Raw genomic sequence first — 18761 nt, 5'->3', positions numbered from 1 at the left:
ATACGTCTGCATGGATCAGAATTTTAAAATGTCTATAAATATTGTCATGCCACTAATTTGGATGATAATCACACAGCAGTCCAAGTGAAGTGCTGGCAAACAGTGAACAGAGTAGTGTCAAATACCACATAGGAGAAACTGAATGACTAAACAGCATTCTCAATCACAAAAACTCACTCTAACGTGTCATTATGTTCCAAGACAAAGTTTTTCGAATTTCATTTAACAAATACCATGAATTATATAGGACCCTGAAACATTTCTACAAATACCTGTTTACTTCACACTCACTGTACGAAATACTCTATTGCTTCCCCATACAAAAGGACAAAAAGTGCATACAAAAGTTGCTTTAGCTAGAACAAATAATTAATTTACTTAATAATAGTAATAATCCAGAATGCTTACCTTATGCCGAAGGTATCATTAGTGTGTCACTTTGAGGAGGGTGTTTCAGTCTTACAAAAGACTTCAATGACAGAGAATATTTTACAAAAAGGTGAGTAGCCTGGTTATGAAAGAGAACTTATCAACTTTTTGCGTGTACTGAAGATTGTGATACTGGCATTCCGAATTTAACAATGATATACAGAAGACAGAAGCGTCCGATTCCACCAGTCTGCTTTGAACCATGACGTCGCCAATATGGCGGTAACAACCATTCACCATGGCTTTAATATTGCGCCTATGACGTTATTATGTAAACATGACAACAAAAGTGAAAATAAATTGAAAAACCACCACACACATCTTCTTCCAAAAATATAGTCAAACTAACAGGACAAGTGTGGGAAATTGGGGATTTTTGGGTGGGGACAAACTGAATATAAACACACACCAACGTACCACATGACAAAATAAAATTCCCAACTTCCACTACACACAATATCCTCTGGAATCGGTCAGTTCCCTTCACCTATACAACTCAACCGCAATTGTCGATACCACATTATAAAACTCCAAAAATTACACCACAGTCACAAATATTGGTACCACAAAAACAACACCTAGACAAACAAAATTGGAATTGAACACTTCCCTTGACCTATATAGCTCAACAGCAGCTCACAATACCAAATCACCAATACCACCAACCAAACAACTCAGAAGTACTCCACTAACTACCATAACATGCAAAAATACACCGAAAAGAATGATTACTTACCACAAAAAAATTCAAGCTCTGTACTCTAGGTCAGCCACTACAATCACACACAGCCACACACACAGCCCATAAAGTTGCAAAAATTTGGTGAGGGACAAAGCACTGTCCCTCATCTCTGCACGAAAATGCACACTGTTGAACTTATCCGTCATATCCTCCATACCTAACTAAGGTAGCAACAAATTAATTTAAACAAATTCACACATGACATACAGCAAACAGCACTACAATAACTTAGACACAACAAAAACTAAATTGTTAACTCATTTAAACAAATTCCTTTTGAAGCACAGTCAAAAACAATACCTCAAGGTTCAAGCAGTAACACAAAAATGAACCCAATACACCACATAACACGCAATCAATAAACACACCACCAGAGGGCACCACTCACCGCAAGAAAATGACACCTATAAACACGCCACACTCATAAACTAAACTTGGGGCTGTCGTGATGTCACACACCACAACAGCCTTAAATCACAGGTCATCAAAGCCGATGGGTGGGATTGGACGCTTCCATTGACCCCACCACTGATACTGTATTTTCTGTAAATGCAGAATGTAGTGACACACTGATCTTTAACATAGCCCACAAGATCTACATTAGACTGTGAGATCATAGTTTTGTTTGGCAGCAAGTGGCAAAGCCATCATATGTGTCACAACCACCATTGTCCCCATCAAAAACCCTGCTTCTCCTGGAATAGTACTCCTGAAAAGTGTTTTACAATTTGATTGCCTTTTTTGTGCCACAATATGAACACTGCAATCACAGAGAAGCTACCAAAACTGTTTGTGTGCCTTTGGACAGTAGAGCAGCTGAAGAGTATGAGTTACTGAAAATAATCTGTACCTGACCTGACACCTTTATTATTCATTAACAACAGCTGTCAGTATTTTCTTATTCAATTAATGAAAAATAGTCTTCTGAAAACTGAGACAAAATGGCTGACCTCACTAAGGCACATTTACTGGGAATACCTTCCATTTTCCATAGTTTATCTACGATATGGGCTGACACACACACACACACACACACACACACACACACACACACACACACACACACACCAGCAACCAGAAATGTAGGAGGAAACAAAATGAAACTTCACATGTTGAAAGGGTATGTGACGTAATTTCAGCGATCACAAAATCGAGTCCAATTTACACATAACGTGGCAGTATTATCCACTTATTATCAATATGACATTACACTGCCTCTGTTCCACATGAATGAATTGAGTTGGTTGGGAATGATTTCATAAAGCCATTGTGCTGAAACAAGCTGCCCACAGGTGTCCTTGATATCCTGGATATTGGGACGAGGACAGCGCTGAAATCTGACATGTGTCATGCGGAAAGGGATCGTCCTGTTGAAATACTACAGCATGAAAGACAGCACATGAAGTCACAGGATGTCGGTGACATACCTTTGTGCCATTGGAGACCCCTCCAACCAGCTGTGATCTGGCTCCCACACCATATCTGTCTCTCACCATCTCACAAAAACATTTGAAGGGTATCTCTTCACAGATTGACAACATACTCACCAATGATGGTTACCTGTGGTAGTGTAGAACTGCAATTCATTACTGAACACAATGTGATACCACTCATTGGCAGCCCATGCTTCCCAGACATAGCACCACTCCAAACGCAGCTGTTTCACACTGTGGTCTTAACAGCAGCCTACCTGGTCCAGCTGCTGAATGTTATAGGGAATCCATTACTTGTTCTCAGATGGTGGACAGAGATGTGAAGGGATTATGATGTACCTGCTGCACAATACAGCAATCCTTCCTGTCATGATGTCAATCGGAACATTGATGATGAGTATGCCCGCCCTCACATTCTCTCGCAGGCTATTATCTGGCACATAAAATTGCCCAGCAAATCTAGATACTGCATGATTCAATTATGCACACAAATGAGGCCCCTCATACACTCTTAATAGTGCTGCCTCACTCAATTACGTGGCATCTTCATGTCCTTTTATATCTACATATATACTTTGAAGGCCACTATTTGGTGCATGGCAGAGAGTACTTTATACCACTGCTAGTCATTCCTTTTCCTGTACAAAAGGCAAATGGAATGAGGAGAAAAAAACAACTGTCTATATGCTTCCATACAAGCTCCACTTTCTCTTGTCTTGTCCTCGTGGCCCTCACAGTAAGCCACAAATCCTGGTTTTCTTCCTGTGGTATCCATTATAGACGAGCTACACTTTCCTAAAATTCTCCCTATACACTGAAGCCAAATATTTGCTTCCTCTACCACTGACATCAAATGCTCATCCTGTTTCATATTGCTTTGCAACATTACCTATACCTAGATATTTAATCGACATGACTGTGCAAGTAGCACACCACACACTATTTGAACAGTGAAGGATTATTTTCCCTCCTCATCTCCACTAACTTACGTTTTTCTACTTTACAGCAGGCTGCCATTCATCACAAAATTTAGAAATTTTGTTGAAGTCATCCTGTATCCTTATACAGTCACTGAATGATGATACTTTCCCAAATACTACAGTGTTATCAGCAAATAGTTGCAGAATACTCTTCACTCTATACATCAGATAATTTATGTGCGCAGGGAGAGCCTTCACAGTGATCACTCAACATCTAACACCGTTCATGCCCTTTATGTAATACTCTACCAAGCATGATAACATTAAACATGAACAATGGCAATTAATGTACTCTGGTTGCCATTCTGCTGGTCTATGAGCATTGCAACTCTGACTGTTTTTACGTACCTGCCATTAAGTGGATGCATGTATGAAGTTACACTAAGATCTGACCATGTCTTCTGGGCACTTTCATCCTTTTTTGTCAGGCTCTGTATGTAAATAATATTCATCAAAATACTCACCAGAGTCTCATACACAATCTAATGTAAGTTTCCCGAATTTACCTTGCAGCTTTAGCTTTTATGCCAAAAGGTGCATTAAATATGGCGTGAAAATATAAACCTATGTCATTAAGTAAAGCTGTTGCCACAACCTTTCTATGGCATTCACGTTCATTAGCTTCACCACCTTTTAACCAAATAAGCACTTTCTGGCGTAATCTAGACATCAGGCTATGCTACAACTCAGCCGTCACCACAATCAAGATTTCCAGAAGAGAGTGGGGGAGGAGGCTCCAGTCAATCCCACACTCATACTCGTAACACTCGTTACACTACACTACACTAACGTGCAGTATTTGTTCACTGCTGAAACGACCAACGTGAAGTAAAAACATAATGCCACTGAGGTAATAAGTGGATTTTCAACAGGCGAAATTAGTAGGGGGTACCCACTGCAGCAACACGGCAACTTGTCAGTGTGAGATTTGCCAATTAATTAATGTAAGCATCATCACACTTACCTGATCAAATTTGTTTAGTAATATAAGCTCCGGCGATGCCCCCGGCACCGATTTGAAGGTCACATCTTCGCTGCAGGTAAGTTAAGGAACTTAACTGTCTTCCAGTTTAGCGAAAATCAAAGGTTCAGTTGTTCCCAAAAGATTTATACAGATCGTACGTAGACGCCATGGCAAAGTTATCTTTCATTGCACACATAGGTGCAAGCGTTGCCTTACTTTTCCTTACAGTCCACACAGTTTGCACTTCAGTGTCCCTGGTGTACCGATTTTGACCTTCCCCCTTAGTTAAATAATCGTATAACTCATTGTCCTCTGCAATACGCTGCCCTTCCTCGAAATCTCTTTCTGCTACTGTGCTAGGTACATCCAAAAGAAAAAACGTCAGAGTTTCGCGCATACGAATTACTATTTTGTCTGGCAACGCAAGTTCGGCCACTCGTTTATCTTCTGCATCTATCTTCTTTCCGTACAACATATCCACGGAATTAGCCTTTTGTTCGCAAGTCTGAAAATCTAATCTCCCATTCTCTGGCTGTTTCTGAGGCAATGCATACTCCGCTGAATACGAATCGGTAGTTTCTTTCAGAGAAGGAGCTCTAGATACTGTTAGAGTTCCAGCTTTTCGTCGCGAAATCACGTCATGAGATACGTCTGGTTGTATGTATTCACTGCCAAATACGTCTTCAATATCAACAAATAATGGTTCCGGGGTAACATCTATACCGTCAATCAATATTCTAGGTCTGGATTTTGGAACTGAAATTACCGAACATTCACTACCGCTACCGGAGGAGGCTGTTAACGTACTTGAATAACGACGCCCTTTAGTTCTGAGCGAAAACATTTCAATCAATACTACAATTCTAACAAAAGGATACTACAGCGGAACATCTTCAAAGATGAACTTTTTGACATCTGGTAGTCTGTTCAGACGACATCCCTTACAGCTCTACAAAGAAGAACATGAAACTATAGTTACCGCTGAAAGTCATAAAATTTGGTTGAATTACCATTAAGTACCACATGTTCGGCTAGTTACACATAATATCTCGTACTTCTATTCTTGCTTTGGCTACTTGCTGTTTTGCAGTATCTGCGTAAGACACACAGACGACAGACGCTAACAAACACACAACAATTTGATATTTCATTGTAGGCGTACCTACTACCTACAGTGCTACTTTCTTCGCAGACTTTAGCTTTGAGTGTACGTAGACAGTTCAGGCCTTGTGCGGTCTAGCTTGTGCCCTTTCTTTTACGAAAGATGTTTGCAACAGCTCGCACTGGCCCATGTGCTGTGTGTTCTTTGTTATTTAAAGGAAGGTCTTTGGGAAGTACTCGTGTTTATGTTTATGTTGTAATCTGTGCGATGTTGTGGTTTTCTAGTGGAAAGTAATGGAAGCCGGTGGTTTTAGAGTCAGGCTCGATTTGTCTCAGTTCTTTAGTGACATCAAGAAGTTCTCCTGTGTTTATGTCGATCTCTCTCGTGACCGGCAAATAGCAGATGTGGTTGACAGAATTTCGGAAGTGTTCGCGATTGAGCGACCATTGTCTTTGTTGGACGAAAGATTTTATTTGCCAGAGTCTGAGAATGTTAATGTCTTGCGGAACAGTAACGTTGTGAAGTAAGCATTTATGAGCAACAAACCTGTCTAAAATTTAAGTGAAACAGATATTAAACAAGCGTCACCCTGGACACCAAATTGTATGACAGAACTGTTTGTGTGCTCTCGGAATGCGTATATCTCCTGTAACAACTAGTATAATATGTAGACTATTTCATAAACGTGTTGAAAGAGCTGCAATAATGCAGCACATAGGTTTTAAATGTCTTAATCGCGTTCGTCGTGTTATATTTAAGCACATGCTCACATGCACCATTGAATTAGTCCTGAGATCCTTCCAGAATTTAACGCAGATGTTTTTAAAATGGGTTATTCCACATCAAGTGTCCTAGGGGTCGCCACTCGACCATTTCAGATTCGGTTCAAAACTTTTACACATGTGTGTGTTAGGTCACTGTGCAAAATTTTGGCTCAGTTCTTTCAATGGTTCGAGAGCTAGGGCCACCTGAGTGGACCTATACCAAATCATAAATTGCACGGGGTGAATAATTTGGCCAACTTTGGTATAGCTTTGTGCATCTGTTGTGACATCTATCACCTTGGATTTTTGTACACTAGTACAACTTTTAGTGCTGAATGGAGCTATAGCACTCAAATTCCTCAAAAATTACTATACCATATGTTACTTGGTCTGAAAGTGCTTTGTAACATTTATGGTGAAGTATATAAGTCATACTTTAAGCAACTTTTACTATAAGGGAAAAGCAGCCGTGACTGTGATTTTTGAGCTGCTAGCTAACAACCAGCTGCTCACTATACTACACAAGTATTCACATTTATGAGTATATAGTTCTGATTTCATTGATCCTTGTCTCAAGTGTCAAACAGAAAATTTACAGAATTTTTCAGGACCAGCTTTTTATATGGCTACCATCTTTGATCTTCTTTTAACTGACACCATTGGAAAGAGCTCATTTTTTGCTACAAGGAACATTAAAAAGCGAATGGTAATTTTACATATAAGGTTTCTAAAGTAGCTTCAAAAATACCTTTGCTTTTGCGCATACCACATGCTTGACAGGATAACTTTAATGAATGACATAGAAAAATGAGCAAATAAACAACATTGTTGTGAACATAACAAAGCAATGAGTTCACAGAATGAACCAAGTATAATAAATTTGTTGTCGGAGTTCATGAAACCATTATCATGACTCTAAAATTCTCTGCAATGCTCTTCAGCACATCTAATTGCATAAGTGTATTTCCAACCCATGGAATTGGCACTTGGAACTGACAAAATGCTGATTATCTGCTGCTCTGGGATCCAGCAGGTGTCCTTCCTTAGGGGCAATGAAACAAATTAGTTGGACCATGTGGATGCATGAAACTGACGAAGACATCTCGTTCTTCCAATGATGTGTCACAGATGTTTCCAATCCACCATTTGCTGTCATAAATGCAGGCTGTGTATTGCCCAGATTGGATGCTGTCAATTGGAACACTCAAGAAGTATACTGATTGATCAACACTTGCAATAAATGACACTGTGTCATTGGAAACTCTGCTGATTTGTAACAGTTTTTCATCGATTGGTCTGAAGCAGTGGTTTTCTCTGGTCCCTGCAATCATGTAACCTTTTTCAAATCTCCTTTTTTGAAAAGGTCTTGCAGCATCAATTTGATCCTTTGTGATGAAAAGAAATTTGATTCTGTTAACTTGTTCGTCACAAAATCTGAGTAGATCACTTGGTGTTAGAATTTGATCTGAAGTTGGCCGTTTGAGAGTTGCTCTTGCTGGTAATCACTTTGTTTTCCCCCCAATACCATCACATGGAGACTTTCCATGGTTTGTGGTGAAGAAGTTCCATTCTGCACTGATGCAGAAGCTAAGAGACTCGATCTTTCCAGTCAAGGCCTTGTAATAAATAACAAAGGGATGTAATGTGTCCTGACTATTTTCCCAAAGGAAGCCTTATACAGCATCCTGTGCAATAAATGAATAATTTTCTCCAAAATCCATCAGAAAAACCAGCTTTCCACATTCTAGATTTTCTTTGTTTTCTTGTCACAATTTTGGTCACAATGTTTTGAATAAATTCTTCAATCGTTGACTGCTTTGTTTTCTGGGTATCTTGGTCAGTGTGTATCCATTCCTTGTATTAAATTGCTTCATCAGTGTTGTTCCCGTCAAATGCAGCTTCTACAAATCTTTCCAAGACTTCTAATCCAGGGCATTGGTCACGTCGTCGGAGCATGTAATCTTTTTAATCCATATTGCAAACCGTTTTGGCTAACAAACTCTTGTAGTCATCCTTAATTGGAGTTGCTGCTAGCATCAACTTGACATTTTGATGAGCTGTACAAACACAAACTGAGTGTGTTCTTGCTGAACAAACTATGATGCACCACTTTGGCCAGAGCTCACAAAATTTGGAAAAGCCAAATTTTGGTAAATTTTGTCTGCAGTATTCTTGATAAAGAATAAAGTATTCTTGACTTGAAAAAGTAATAGAGGAGAATCTCGGTGAGGAGCAGTTTGGCTTTAGACGGAATACAGGCACCAGAGATGCAATAGGGCTCCTACGAATCTTGGGAGAAAGGTTTATTGAAAAAGGAAGAGACCTATATATGTGCTTCATCGATTTAGAAAAGGCATTTGACAATGTGGTTTGGGACAAGCTGGCGACTATTATGAGGGAAAAGAGAGTGGACTGGAAAACCAGAAGACTTATAAACTCATTATACCTTAATCAAAAAGTTTCAGTTAAAGTGAGAGGAGAAAGTACAAACTGGATCAGACTAGGGAAAGGGGTAAGACAAGGATGCTGTTTATCACCTACTCTTTTCAACCTGTACTTGGAAAATATGATTGACCAATGCTCATTAGATGACAAAGGAGTAGAAATTGGAGGAAGAAGAGTAGGGTGCTTGAGATTTGTTGATGACATGGTCCTTCTAGCCACAGGGGAAAAAGAAATACAGGATTTGGTGGACACCATTACAACTAACGGAAAAAATATGGAATGAAAATTAACACAAATAAAACAAAAGCATTGGCAATAGGAAGAAATAAGGAAATATAAATTGTGCTGAATGGAGAAACACTAGAACAGGTGCAAAATTTTAAGTATCTTGGAAGCAGAATAGACACCGACTGGAAGTGCACCACAGAAATTGAAACAAGGATAGCAATGGCAAAAGAGGCGTTTTATAAGAAAAGGAGAATCTTCTGCAGCGGTCTGGACAGAGAACTCAGAAAGAGACTCATAAAATGTCTTGTATGGAGTGTTCTTCTATATGACGCTGAAACATGGACTATGAGGAAAAAAGACAGAGAAAGGCTGGAGGCTTTTGAGATCTGGACATGGTGGAAGATGGAAAGAATAAGTTGGATGGACAGAGTAAAAAATGAAGAGGTACTGAGAAGAGTGGGAGAGAAAAGACAGTTACTAGATGTATTAAAGAGAAGAAAAAGAAATTGGATTGGGCATATATTAAGAAAGAATGACGGACTGATAAAAACAGTTTTAGAAGGTTATGTAGAAGGGAAAAGGAAGTGAGGAAGGAAGAGATTCCAGATACTGGATGACATGATGGATGGTACAACATACAGCAGCCTTAAGAAGGAAGCAATGGATCGCAGAAAATGGAGAGGCAAAGGACCTGCTATTATAGCAGATAACTGATGATGATGATTCTTGATAGGCTTCTTTCAAGCTACAAAGCAGCAGACATTTCTGCATATGAACTTTTGGACCAGCTGGTGTCCTTATGCCAACAAAGTCCTTTTTTGCAGGGCAGATTTGGCTGACTTCATCACTGTCATAGAATTTTGCTACACTTTCCTTAATATCTCTTGCAAAGCGTTTTCTTGCTTTGTATCTGGTTTCACTACTATGCCTTCCCCTGCTAGGGGCCAAAATTAAAATCTGAATTTTCTCAGAAGTTGACCTGGTTGCGATTCTGTGACATCATCTGCTCTAAGCCCACCAATTTCAGCAATTTCGGTAGCCATAATCATTTGAACTTGCCTTATCTTTCATTTTGCATATCCACTAGAATCCCAGTTTGAAACGCACTGAAATTTTAGTGGTGATGCACCAGTTGCTGTCAAACTAGACTTCAAGCTGTCTGAAGCAACTGTAGGCTCTGATGATGGCAATGGCTTGGCCTTTTTTGCATTGATATCAACAAGCATAGCAAAGCCTCTGTCCAGGCTTAACATCACCTGTTGTAAGTTGTTCCAAACAGTCGGCTGTTGCAACATCAACAGGACGCAGACCTTTGTTGAACACTATTGTTCTTTTAAAATGGACTGTAGCATGATTTCTGCAGATATTTAAACCTAGTCAACAGTTCTGATTCATGATGTCTTAACATCCAACTCAACGATCAGCAAATTCCAATCCTCCTCAGAGAGGTCACTAATTGACTTCAGAAGGCGTTTGTCCTTGGTGAACTTAGTTAAATGACACACAGACTTGTTTATTTGTCCAATGGTCCATATTTCCATTGTTTGAAGCCATAACAAGTTGTAACTTCAGCAATCATTCAACAGTGTATTGAAGGATTCAACCAAACTGCAATGTAAACATTCACAGGTGATAACTACAAATGATTGACAATTTGCATACAAACATGAATGCTACCCAAATCAAATTACATCTTATATATTGTGAATGTATAAAGTGAGGAGACAGGAGAACATTACAGAAAATTCGGGAAGTTTCTAGTGCCTTGTTATGAAACTGTTGTAGGCTACCGGCATATAAGTTTCTTAAATCCATGCAAATTATCTCAGTTTCTTTGTTAGATGTTCAGTAGTCATTTGCTCCATATGTGCATTTTCAAAGAATATTTTTATAAAACAGTCATACCTGCATATCAAATATCCAGAAATTTCTTGAACCCATGCCCTGTTATAAAATAGTCATACCAGCAAATCAAATTTCCAGAAGTTTCCGGAATCCATGCCCTGTGTTATAAAACAGCATCTTAATTTACAGAAGTTTCTGGAACCCATGCCCTGTGTTATAAAAGTCATACCTGCATATTTAATTTCCAGAAATTTCTGGACCAATATATGAAACAGTTGCTCCTGCACATCAGAGGAACAGAAGTATCATGCTGCAAATAATTTCTACCAGCAAATCACATCACAAGTGCCTTGACATTCTCCAGCACAACAGCTGCCAACACAGTAATACATGTGGTGACCGTAACAGCTTAGGTTTCTTTTAATCTATTTTAAATGCCTTATATGGAAAATTACCATTCTACTTTTTCAAGTCCCTTTTGGCAACAATGTGTTCTTTGCAGTGGTGTCAATAGAAAGAAGATCAGAGTTGATAACAATATAGAAAACTGATCCTGAAATTGCTAGAAATTTGCAATTTTCAATTTGACCCTTGAGACAAGGGTCAACAAAATCAGAACTATTTACTAATAAATGTTAATACTGGTGTAGTATAGTGAGCACCTGGTTGTTGACTAGCAGTCCAAAAATCCAGGTACCAGCTGACTTTCCCGTATAGTAAAGGATGATTAAAGTAGGGCTTGAATCTTTCATAATAAATTGTACAAGGCACTTTCAGACCAAGTGGCATAATGGGTAGTCATTTCTAAGGAATCTGAATGTTTTAGCTGCATTCAGCAACAAAAGTTGTACTAGGATACAAAAATTCAGAGTGATAGATATCACAGAAGATGCACAAAGTTAACTGATTCATCACGCCGTGTGCTTTGTGAATCACTATAACAATTGAGCCAAAATTTTGCACATTGACCTAACACATACATACGTATACAAAAACAAGTTTTGAACCAAATCTGAGATGGTCGAGTGGGGACTATTTTTTATTCTAGGACACTTAACATGGAATGTACCGAATGGGAGAACAGTAGTCACATCATGAAATGCCAGCTCTTGACATTTAATTTACTGCTTAATTTTTTAAAATAGAAAAATATCACATGGTAGTTTGTGGTTATTAGCTTTTTATGTCATGACTGAAGACATTGTGCTGTGAAAGAAGTATTTGCTGTCCAGCCCACAGTAATTCCTTATGCCAAAAAATGGACTGAACTACTGTGTATTTTTCATACTGTCTTTACCCTCCCCCCACTTCCACCCCCTCCATTATCTCGGTTTCTTTGTTAGATGTTAAGTAGTCATTTGCTTCATATGTGCGTTTTCAAAGAACATTCTGCCTTAAATTTAATTGTAATGAACATATCATTGTTCTTAGTACTACTTATGTAGCTATTGATAAGATTCATCTACAGAATAGAACGTGTGTTGTTGTGCAGAAGAAATAATTTTAGCACAATTTAAAATTTACTTTGCTACCTATTTGACATTTTATGTTGTAGGGCACACGAACAAAGAATTTTGTGACAGCATATTGAACTCCTTTCAGAACTACTGACAACTTTGGTTGGTGAATAATAAAGATAATTTTTTCTTCTAATGTTGTAGTTCTGGACATCACTATTCTCTTAAAAGTGCAATGGATTATTTATCATGAATTCCATTCGCAGTTATCGTTATTGTGAAGAACAATTTAAAATGCGTAACTTTATCTAAGAGGCATCTGCAAGATCACTACGCTTGCACACACATTAGGCATTTTCTTACCGCCTCCATTTGGCTAATGAATAATTTCTTCCTAAACAGTGTGTTAACCCAGAAATATATATATATAAGAAACCGAGATAATGGAGGGGGTGGAAGTGGGGGGAGGTTTCTTTGTTAGATGTTAAGTAGTCATTTGCTTCATATGTGCGTTTTCAAAGAACATTCTCACGGGATAGATAAGGATGTGTACTCTGCGGCTGCCGCGAGTGAAATGAGCCAGCAGCAGCCAGAGCACCAAGGACAGCTGATAAGACGTCACGCGCGCCTTATCGTGACGTCACTTCCGCTGATAAGTTTGATTTTCCAGCAACACGGGCTAAGTAAATATATATAGCGGTGCCGGAGGCGCTCAGCCAGAGCTGAATACTCTAAGTCCAGTGATCAGACATCAGATATATATATAAAAGCTGGCTAAGGTAATGAGGAAAGAGGTTTTAGGTTATTACCATTACCTTAGCCAGCTTCATCCTGACCCACAACTTCTTCACTTTTGAAGGCCAGACATACCAACAATTAAAGGGAACAGCCATGGGTACCAGGAAGGCCCCCCTCATACGCCAACCTATTCATGGGTCGCTTAGAGGAAGCCTTCTTGGTTACCCAAGCCTGCCAACCCAAAGTTTGGTACAGATTTATTGATGAAATCTTCATGATCTGGACTCACACATTGACACCGGTGTGTCAGACCCACCATACTTGCTCCGGACACTGCGAGAGGGCTGTACAAGCAATGATCACACGCACGGCACAGCGGACACACCAGGAACCGCGGTGTTGGCCGTCGAATGGCGCTAGCTGCGCAGCATTTGTGCACCGCCGCCGTCAGTGTCAGCCAGTTTGCCGTGGCATACGGAGCTCCATCGCAGTCTTTAACACTGGTAGCATGCCGCAACAGCGTGGACGTGAACCGTATGTGCAGTTGACAGACTTTGAGCGAGGGCGTATAGTGGGCATGCGGGAGGCCGGGTGGATGTACCGCCGAATTGCTCAACACGTGGGGCGTGAGGTCTCCACAGTACATCGATGTTGTTGCCAGTGGTCGGCAGAAGGTGCACGTGCCCGTCGACCTGGGACCGGACCGCAGCGACGCACGGATGCACGCCAAGACCGTAGGATCCTACGCAGTGCCGTAGGGGACCCCACCGCCACTTCCCAGCAAATTAGGGACACTGTTGCTCCTGGGGTATCGGCGAGGACCATTCGCAACCGTCTCCATGAAGCTGGGCTACGGTCCCGCACACCGTTAGGCCGTCTTCCGCTCACGCCCCAACATCGTGCAGCCCGCCTCCAGTGGTGTCGCGACAGGTGTGAATGGAGGGACGAATGGAGACGTGTCGTCTTCAGCGATGAGAGTCGCTTCTGCCTTGGTGCCAATGATGGTCGTATGCGTGTTTGGCGCCGTGCAGGTGAGCGCCACAATCAGGACTGCATACGACCGAGGCACACAGGGCCAACACCCGGCATCATGGTGTGGGGAGCGATCTCCTACACTGGCCGTACACCACTGGTGATCGTCGAGGGTACACTGAATAGTGCACGGTACATCCAAACCGTCATCGAACCCATCGTTCTACCATTCCTAGACCGGCAAGGGAACTTGCTGTTCCAGCAGGACAATGCACGTTCGCATGTATCCCGTGCCACCCAACGTGCTCTAGAAGGTGTAAGTCAACTACCCTGGCCAGCAAGATCTCCGGATCTGTCCCCCATTGAGCATGTTTAGGACTGGATGAAGCGTCGTTTCACGCGCTCTGCACGTCCAGCACGAACGCTGGTCCAACTGAGGCGCCAGGTGGAAATGGCATGGCAAGCCATTCCACAGGACTACATCCAGCATCTCTACGATCGTCTCCATGGGAGAGTAGCAGCCTGCATTGCTGCGAAAGGTGGATATACACTGTACTAGTGCCGACATTGTGCATGCTCTGTTGCCTGTGTCTATGTGCCTGTGGTTCTGTCAGTGTGATCATGTGATGTATCTGACCCCAGGAATGTGTCAATAAAGTTTCCCCTTCCTGGGACAATGAATTCACGGTGTTCTTATTTCAATTTCCAGGAGTGTATATATGCTGTAGTTATTGTTTGCCAATTACTAGGTAAAGGTGTGTGTCTGCATTAGTCCCTTTGTAATATGTAATGGACTCACATTCAGGAGGACGACAGTTCAAACCTACTTTTGGCCATCCTTGTTTAGGTTTTCCATGATTTCCCTAAATCGCTTCAGGCAAATGCTGGGTTGGTTAATTTGAAAGGGCATGGGTGTCTTCATTCTCAAAGCCAATGGGATCGATGACCTTGCTATTTGGTCCCCTCCCTAAATTGAACCAACCAATCTGTAAATTATCATATAGCCCATATACTGCTCATCTACAGAAATTTGTTCAGTCTGATTGATGGTATTACCATCTGGAGAAGCCCAGGTCCCTTTGTGTATCCGTTTATGAGGATGGTCATCAAGCTCACAACAAGGTTCCGCTTGAGGTTTTGTGTGTTGTATACATTTTCTCGATTGCTGGCCTACATGTGTCTTTCTGTCCTGCTACAATTTTGGCAGCTTCTGGTCCATATAGAATTCTAACATTCCGTGTGCCAATGCCTAAATCAGAACATCGTATTCTGAGACACACTTGTAAGGTTTTTGGCATTGGTAAATCTCTCCTGTCCATGTTATGGGTGCTGCACAGCATTAGCCCAGTAGTGAGTGTGCCACTTTTCTGCTTCTGGGATTTGTCATCAGGGTGTTCTCCCCTAGGAGAATAGGTTTCACTATGCCCCAAGATTTCCTGTTGCTATATGGAATAGAAAAATACAGGATGGTAAGGAATGGAAAAATAGGGAAGGCGGGCTGTCGTGAAGCACACTTTGTCTGACTCCTCCGCAGAGACCTTTTCAGTTAGGTTTGACTTGCCAGTAGCTACACTGTCACCAATAGAGCTCTCTGCTTCATTGAAGAGCACAAACTCCGGCCTCCATAAACAGTGCTACAATACGGCAGTGCCCCTGGGAGAGAAAACGTCACCCTTAACTACAGAAATTACAGCAAAAAGCAGTGCCATGAGAATTCCATCCAGTGTCAGTTGCCAGAGACAACACCTATCCTATTCACTGACTATCTCCAAAAAAAGTGAAAAATCTACTAATCCAAGACCCTTGTCTGCCTGACATATTTTGGGCCGAGGAGGAAGTGTAAATGTCTTCATCCTATTACTTTGCGTGCCACTGTCTTTGAAGATTTCTCCAGATAACTCTTTAACTTCCACCAACCACCTTCACAGCAATGTAGGTATGTTTGCCCCCTTGAGGAGAGAATGCCACCCTTTCCTTCTCCATCAGTTCCAAAACCCTGACCATCAATCTTGACCATAGAAGGAGGTCCTTCATCTGGACCATGCAAAAAAAGTGCCCTCTTGTGAACCCTTTTCCAGGAATACCATAAACCAGTGTCCTTTGTTCAGCCAGTACTGACAGAGCCATGGACAACAGAAAGTAAGGGCTTGTGTTTTCCTTTTCTAGAATTCGAATCAGATAAAGCTTCTCAAGATACAAAATACACAAAAAAGTAGGAACCTAAGGTGAAGATGGTATCAGTGTCAACACTTCCTAAAGTCTTAGATGCTCCCTCAACCCATACTGTCTCTATCCTTGTCATTGTTATTCCTCATTCAGTGGCAAGTGCTGATATCATGACATAAGCTTCTCTTTCCCCTCCAAGAAACTGTGCATGATTCAGGTAACTATTTCAGTGTGGTGATCTTCCCTCCATGATTCTGTGAGGGAGTTTGTCATATGCCAAATCTCCATTGGTCATACTGGTTCAACAACAAAGCCTCCACAATGTAAGTGTATTGTCTCATTCGTAATTTAACATATGCTCACTGAGTTTCAGGGTGTCCTCTCCCGGAAACTCTGTGGCAGACACTTACTTCAATGCTGACCAATGATAAACTAGTAGCTATTTGGGTTTGATGCCTCATCCAGAAGAGAAATTTTCTCATACTGTTTATGTCAACAGTGTGGTGATGCCAGAAAGAGAAGTCACATGTGATACCCAAGATGCCCCGATTGTCTTCGCCCCATACCTATGTCTTACCTCTTTTATTCCCTTTATGTTTTCTTAAAATACTGGTTACACTCCTAAAATGTTTTTATTCTTCCTTCTCACCTCTTTATCCTTCAAGAACCTTCACATGCCTCACACACCATTTAGATGTGAAGGAGAACATAGTTTATTATTCTTTTGTTGTGATCTGCGACAGAATAAGCTGTGTGATTTGCATCTCGAAGGCCGTAAACTTGACCCCAAACGGTGACCTGCCTTCTTCCATCCTGCCCTGTGTACTATTACTCCCTATATCCTTTGGTGGTCTGGTATGTACTAATAAGACCCTTGTTAAGGGTGACAAGGTGATATACATGAAGTACCTCTTATCATCTGCTTGAAGAACCATTATTAGTGGTTTGGACCTGTGGAGGAGGCACTGATGACTTCATAGTTTAGTGCCTTCAGCACACACACACACACACACACACACACACACACACACACACACACACACAGGTACTGTTGTCTCCAGGACGTGTGCCTAATTGGATGCGCACCAATATTGTCCATTGTGTGTGATGGGGAAATAAAAGGAGTGGGAAGAGGGAGGATAGGCAGGAGTTTGTTAAGAAAGATTATGCTCTTGTGGAACATGTAGGTGCATGCATAAGCAAGTAATGGGAACACTCGGAGGAATATTGAGAGAGAAAGGCAAAGTACAGGGGAAAGGTGGAGACTCTTTAATGACTAGATTCCCAAACATGCACCCACATGTTCCCGTAACATGATCTTTCCCACCATGCAACGTAACACTGAGGTAATCTAAAATTGTTAATGGTGGAAAGGTGCTAATTTGTTGTCTTTGTGGTTGTACTTCAAGGTGAACTTCATTTTTTTTAAAGCCGTATTACGATACTGTTCAACGCATGTACTTACCTACAGGCTACTGGAGTGATGTGTGGTGCAAAGCCACACATGACAGTTCAGAGACTTAGCTAGTTTTTGATATATTATGGTATGTACACATACACATGTACACAACCATACAGACATCCAAACGAATATGCTAGCAGTTGTCACCACAACTTTGTGCTTTTGGTTGTCTGTGTGGTTGTGCGTGTGTCATGAATCCATCAGCTTTAAGTAACTGATTGCCTTTTCTTATTTTTTATTTATTGTCTGCATCCTGAAATTTTGTTATCATGGTGAAAAATATATATACCTATTAGATGTGCACCATCTCTAAAGAATGGCTTCACTCCTTTTTGTGAAGTTAAATTCTCTGGTTAAACATTGTGTCATTACTCATTGAGTAAATATTTGAGAGAGAGCAAGTGAGCGAGTTAGTTGAAATTGTACCATCCAGATAACTGGTGTGTGCAATGTGTACAATGTTCTTTATCTGCATACCCACTCTAGAACAAATGCTTCATTGTGTGTACTACCAAGTGAACTTGGTATACAAAAGACAACAATATTAATTTTATGTGAATAACAAATTTTACTCTGCTTAGAAGTATATAATTCCATAACAAAAGGCGCACCAGTAGCAGGGTATAGGGCCTGCTAATGAAACAAGAAGAGTTGTAAATCTAATTGGTTTTTGAAGGATTAAATTTTTATTGTGTGTAAGTTGAAAGTCCAAGAAAGGTCACTGGAGGAGCAACACAAAATTATATTATGAATAGTACCTAATGGCCTTAATTACAAGTAAAGCATTGTTGACGCCTGGCCTGGAAACTTGGTATGATCTCTCACAGCAGATTGCCAGATGGTGTCATAATCTCATTAACAGTATGTTAGAGAGCTCAGATTTTTGTGAGTGCATTGGCCGGAAACACTTGTAATTTTAGACACCCCTGTAAAAAGGTCACTGGGAGCTAAATCAGCTAAATCAGTTGTGCAGGAAATAATAAAATAGAAAAACAAAATATTCACAGCATTTGGTGAAGAGTTCTCGAGCTTCC

General features: G+C 40.8%; 3 protein-coding genes across 3 annotated transcripts in view; 1 reads left to right on the top strand and 2 right to left on the bottom strand.

Moving 5' to 3' along the window:
* LOC126474977 (selenoprotein M-like) overlaps positions 1–5792 on the bottom strand; it is a 42101-nt gene extending 36309 nt beyond the window's left edge. The window contains exons 1-3 of the mRNA XM_050102504.1: positions 5604–5792; positions 5427–5497; positions 4549–4618 (exon numbers count right to left, since the gene is read on the bottom strand). Coding sequence (XP_049958461.1) covers positions 4549–4618; positions 5427–5497; positions 5604–5699 — 237 coding nt within the window. The 5' untranslated portion in view covers positions 5700–5792. The remainder of the gene's footprint in view (positions 1–4548; positions 4619–5426; positions 5498–5603) is intronic.
* Positions 4625–5420, bottom strand: LOC126474965 (uncharacterized). Its single transcript, XM_050102494.1, has one exon. It carries the CDS (start codon positions 5390–5392, stop codon positions 4673–4675), a length of 720 nt encoding a protein of 239 aa, XP_049958451.1. The 5' UTR covers positions 5393–5420; the 3' UTR covers positions 4625–4672.
* Positions 5793–5839: 47 nt separating the features above from the next.
* LOC126474957 (uncharacterized) overlaps positions 5840–18761 on the top strand; it is a 66439-nt gene continuing 53517 nt past the window's right edge. The window contains exon 1 of the mRNA XM_050102483.1: positions 5840–6173. Within this exon, the coding sequence (XP_049958440.1) occupies positions 5944–6173 (230 nt within the window). The 5' untranslated portion in view covers positions 5840–5943. The remainder of the gene's footprint in view (positions 6174–18761) is intronic.

The sequence above is a fragment of the Schistocerca serialis genome, chromosome 1 (genome assembly GCF_023864345.2).
Source record: "Schistocerca serialis cubense isolate TAMUIC-IGC-003099 chromosome 1, iqSchSeri2.2, whole genome shotgun sequence".
Classification (NCBI taxonomy): Eukaryota; Metazoa; Arthropoda; class Insecta; order Orthoptera; family Acrididae; genus Schistocerca; species Schistocerca serialis.
The sequence above is the reverse complement of the archived record's forward strand: the minus strand, read 5'-3'. Positions and strand labels throughout refer to the sequence as shown.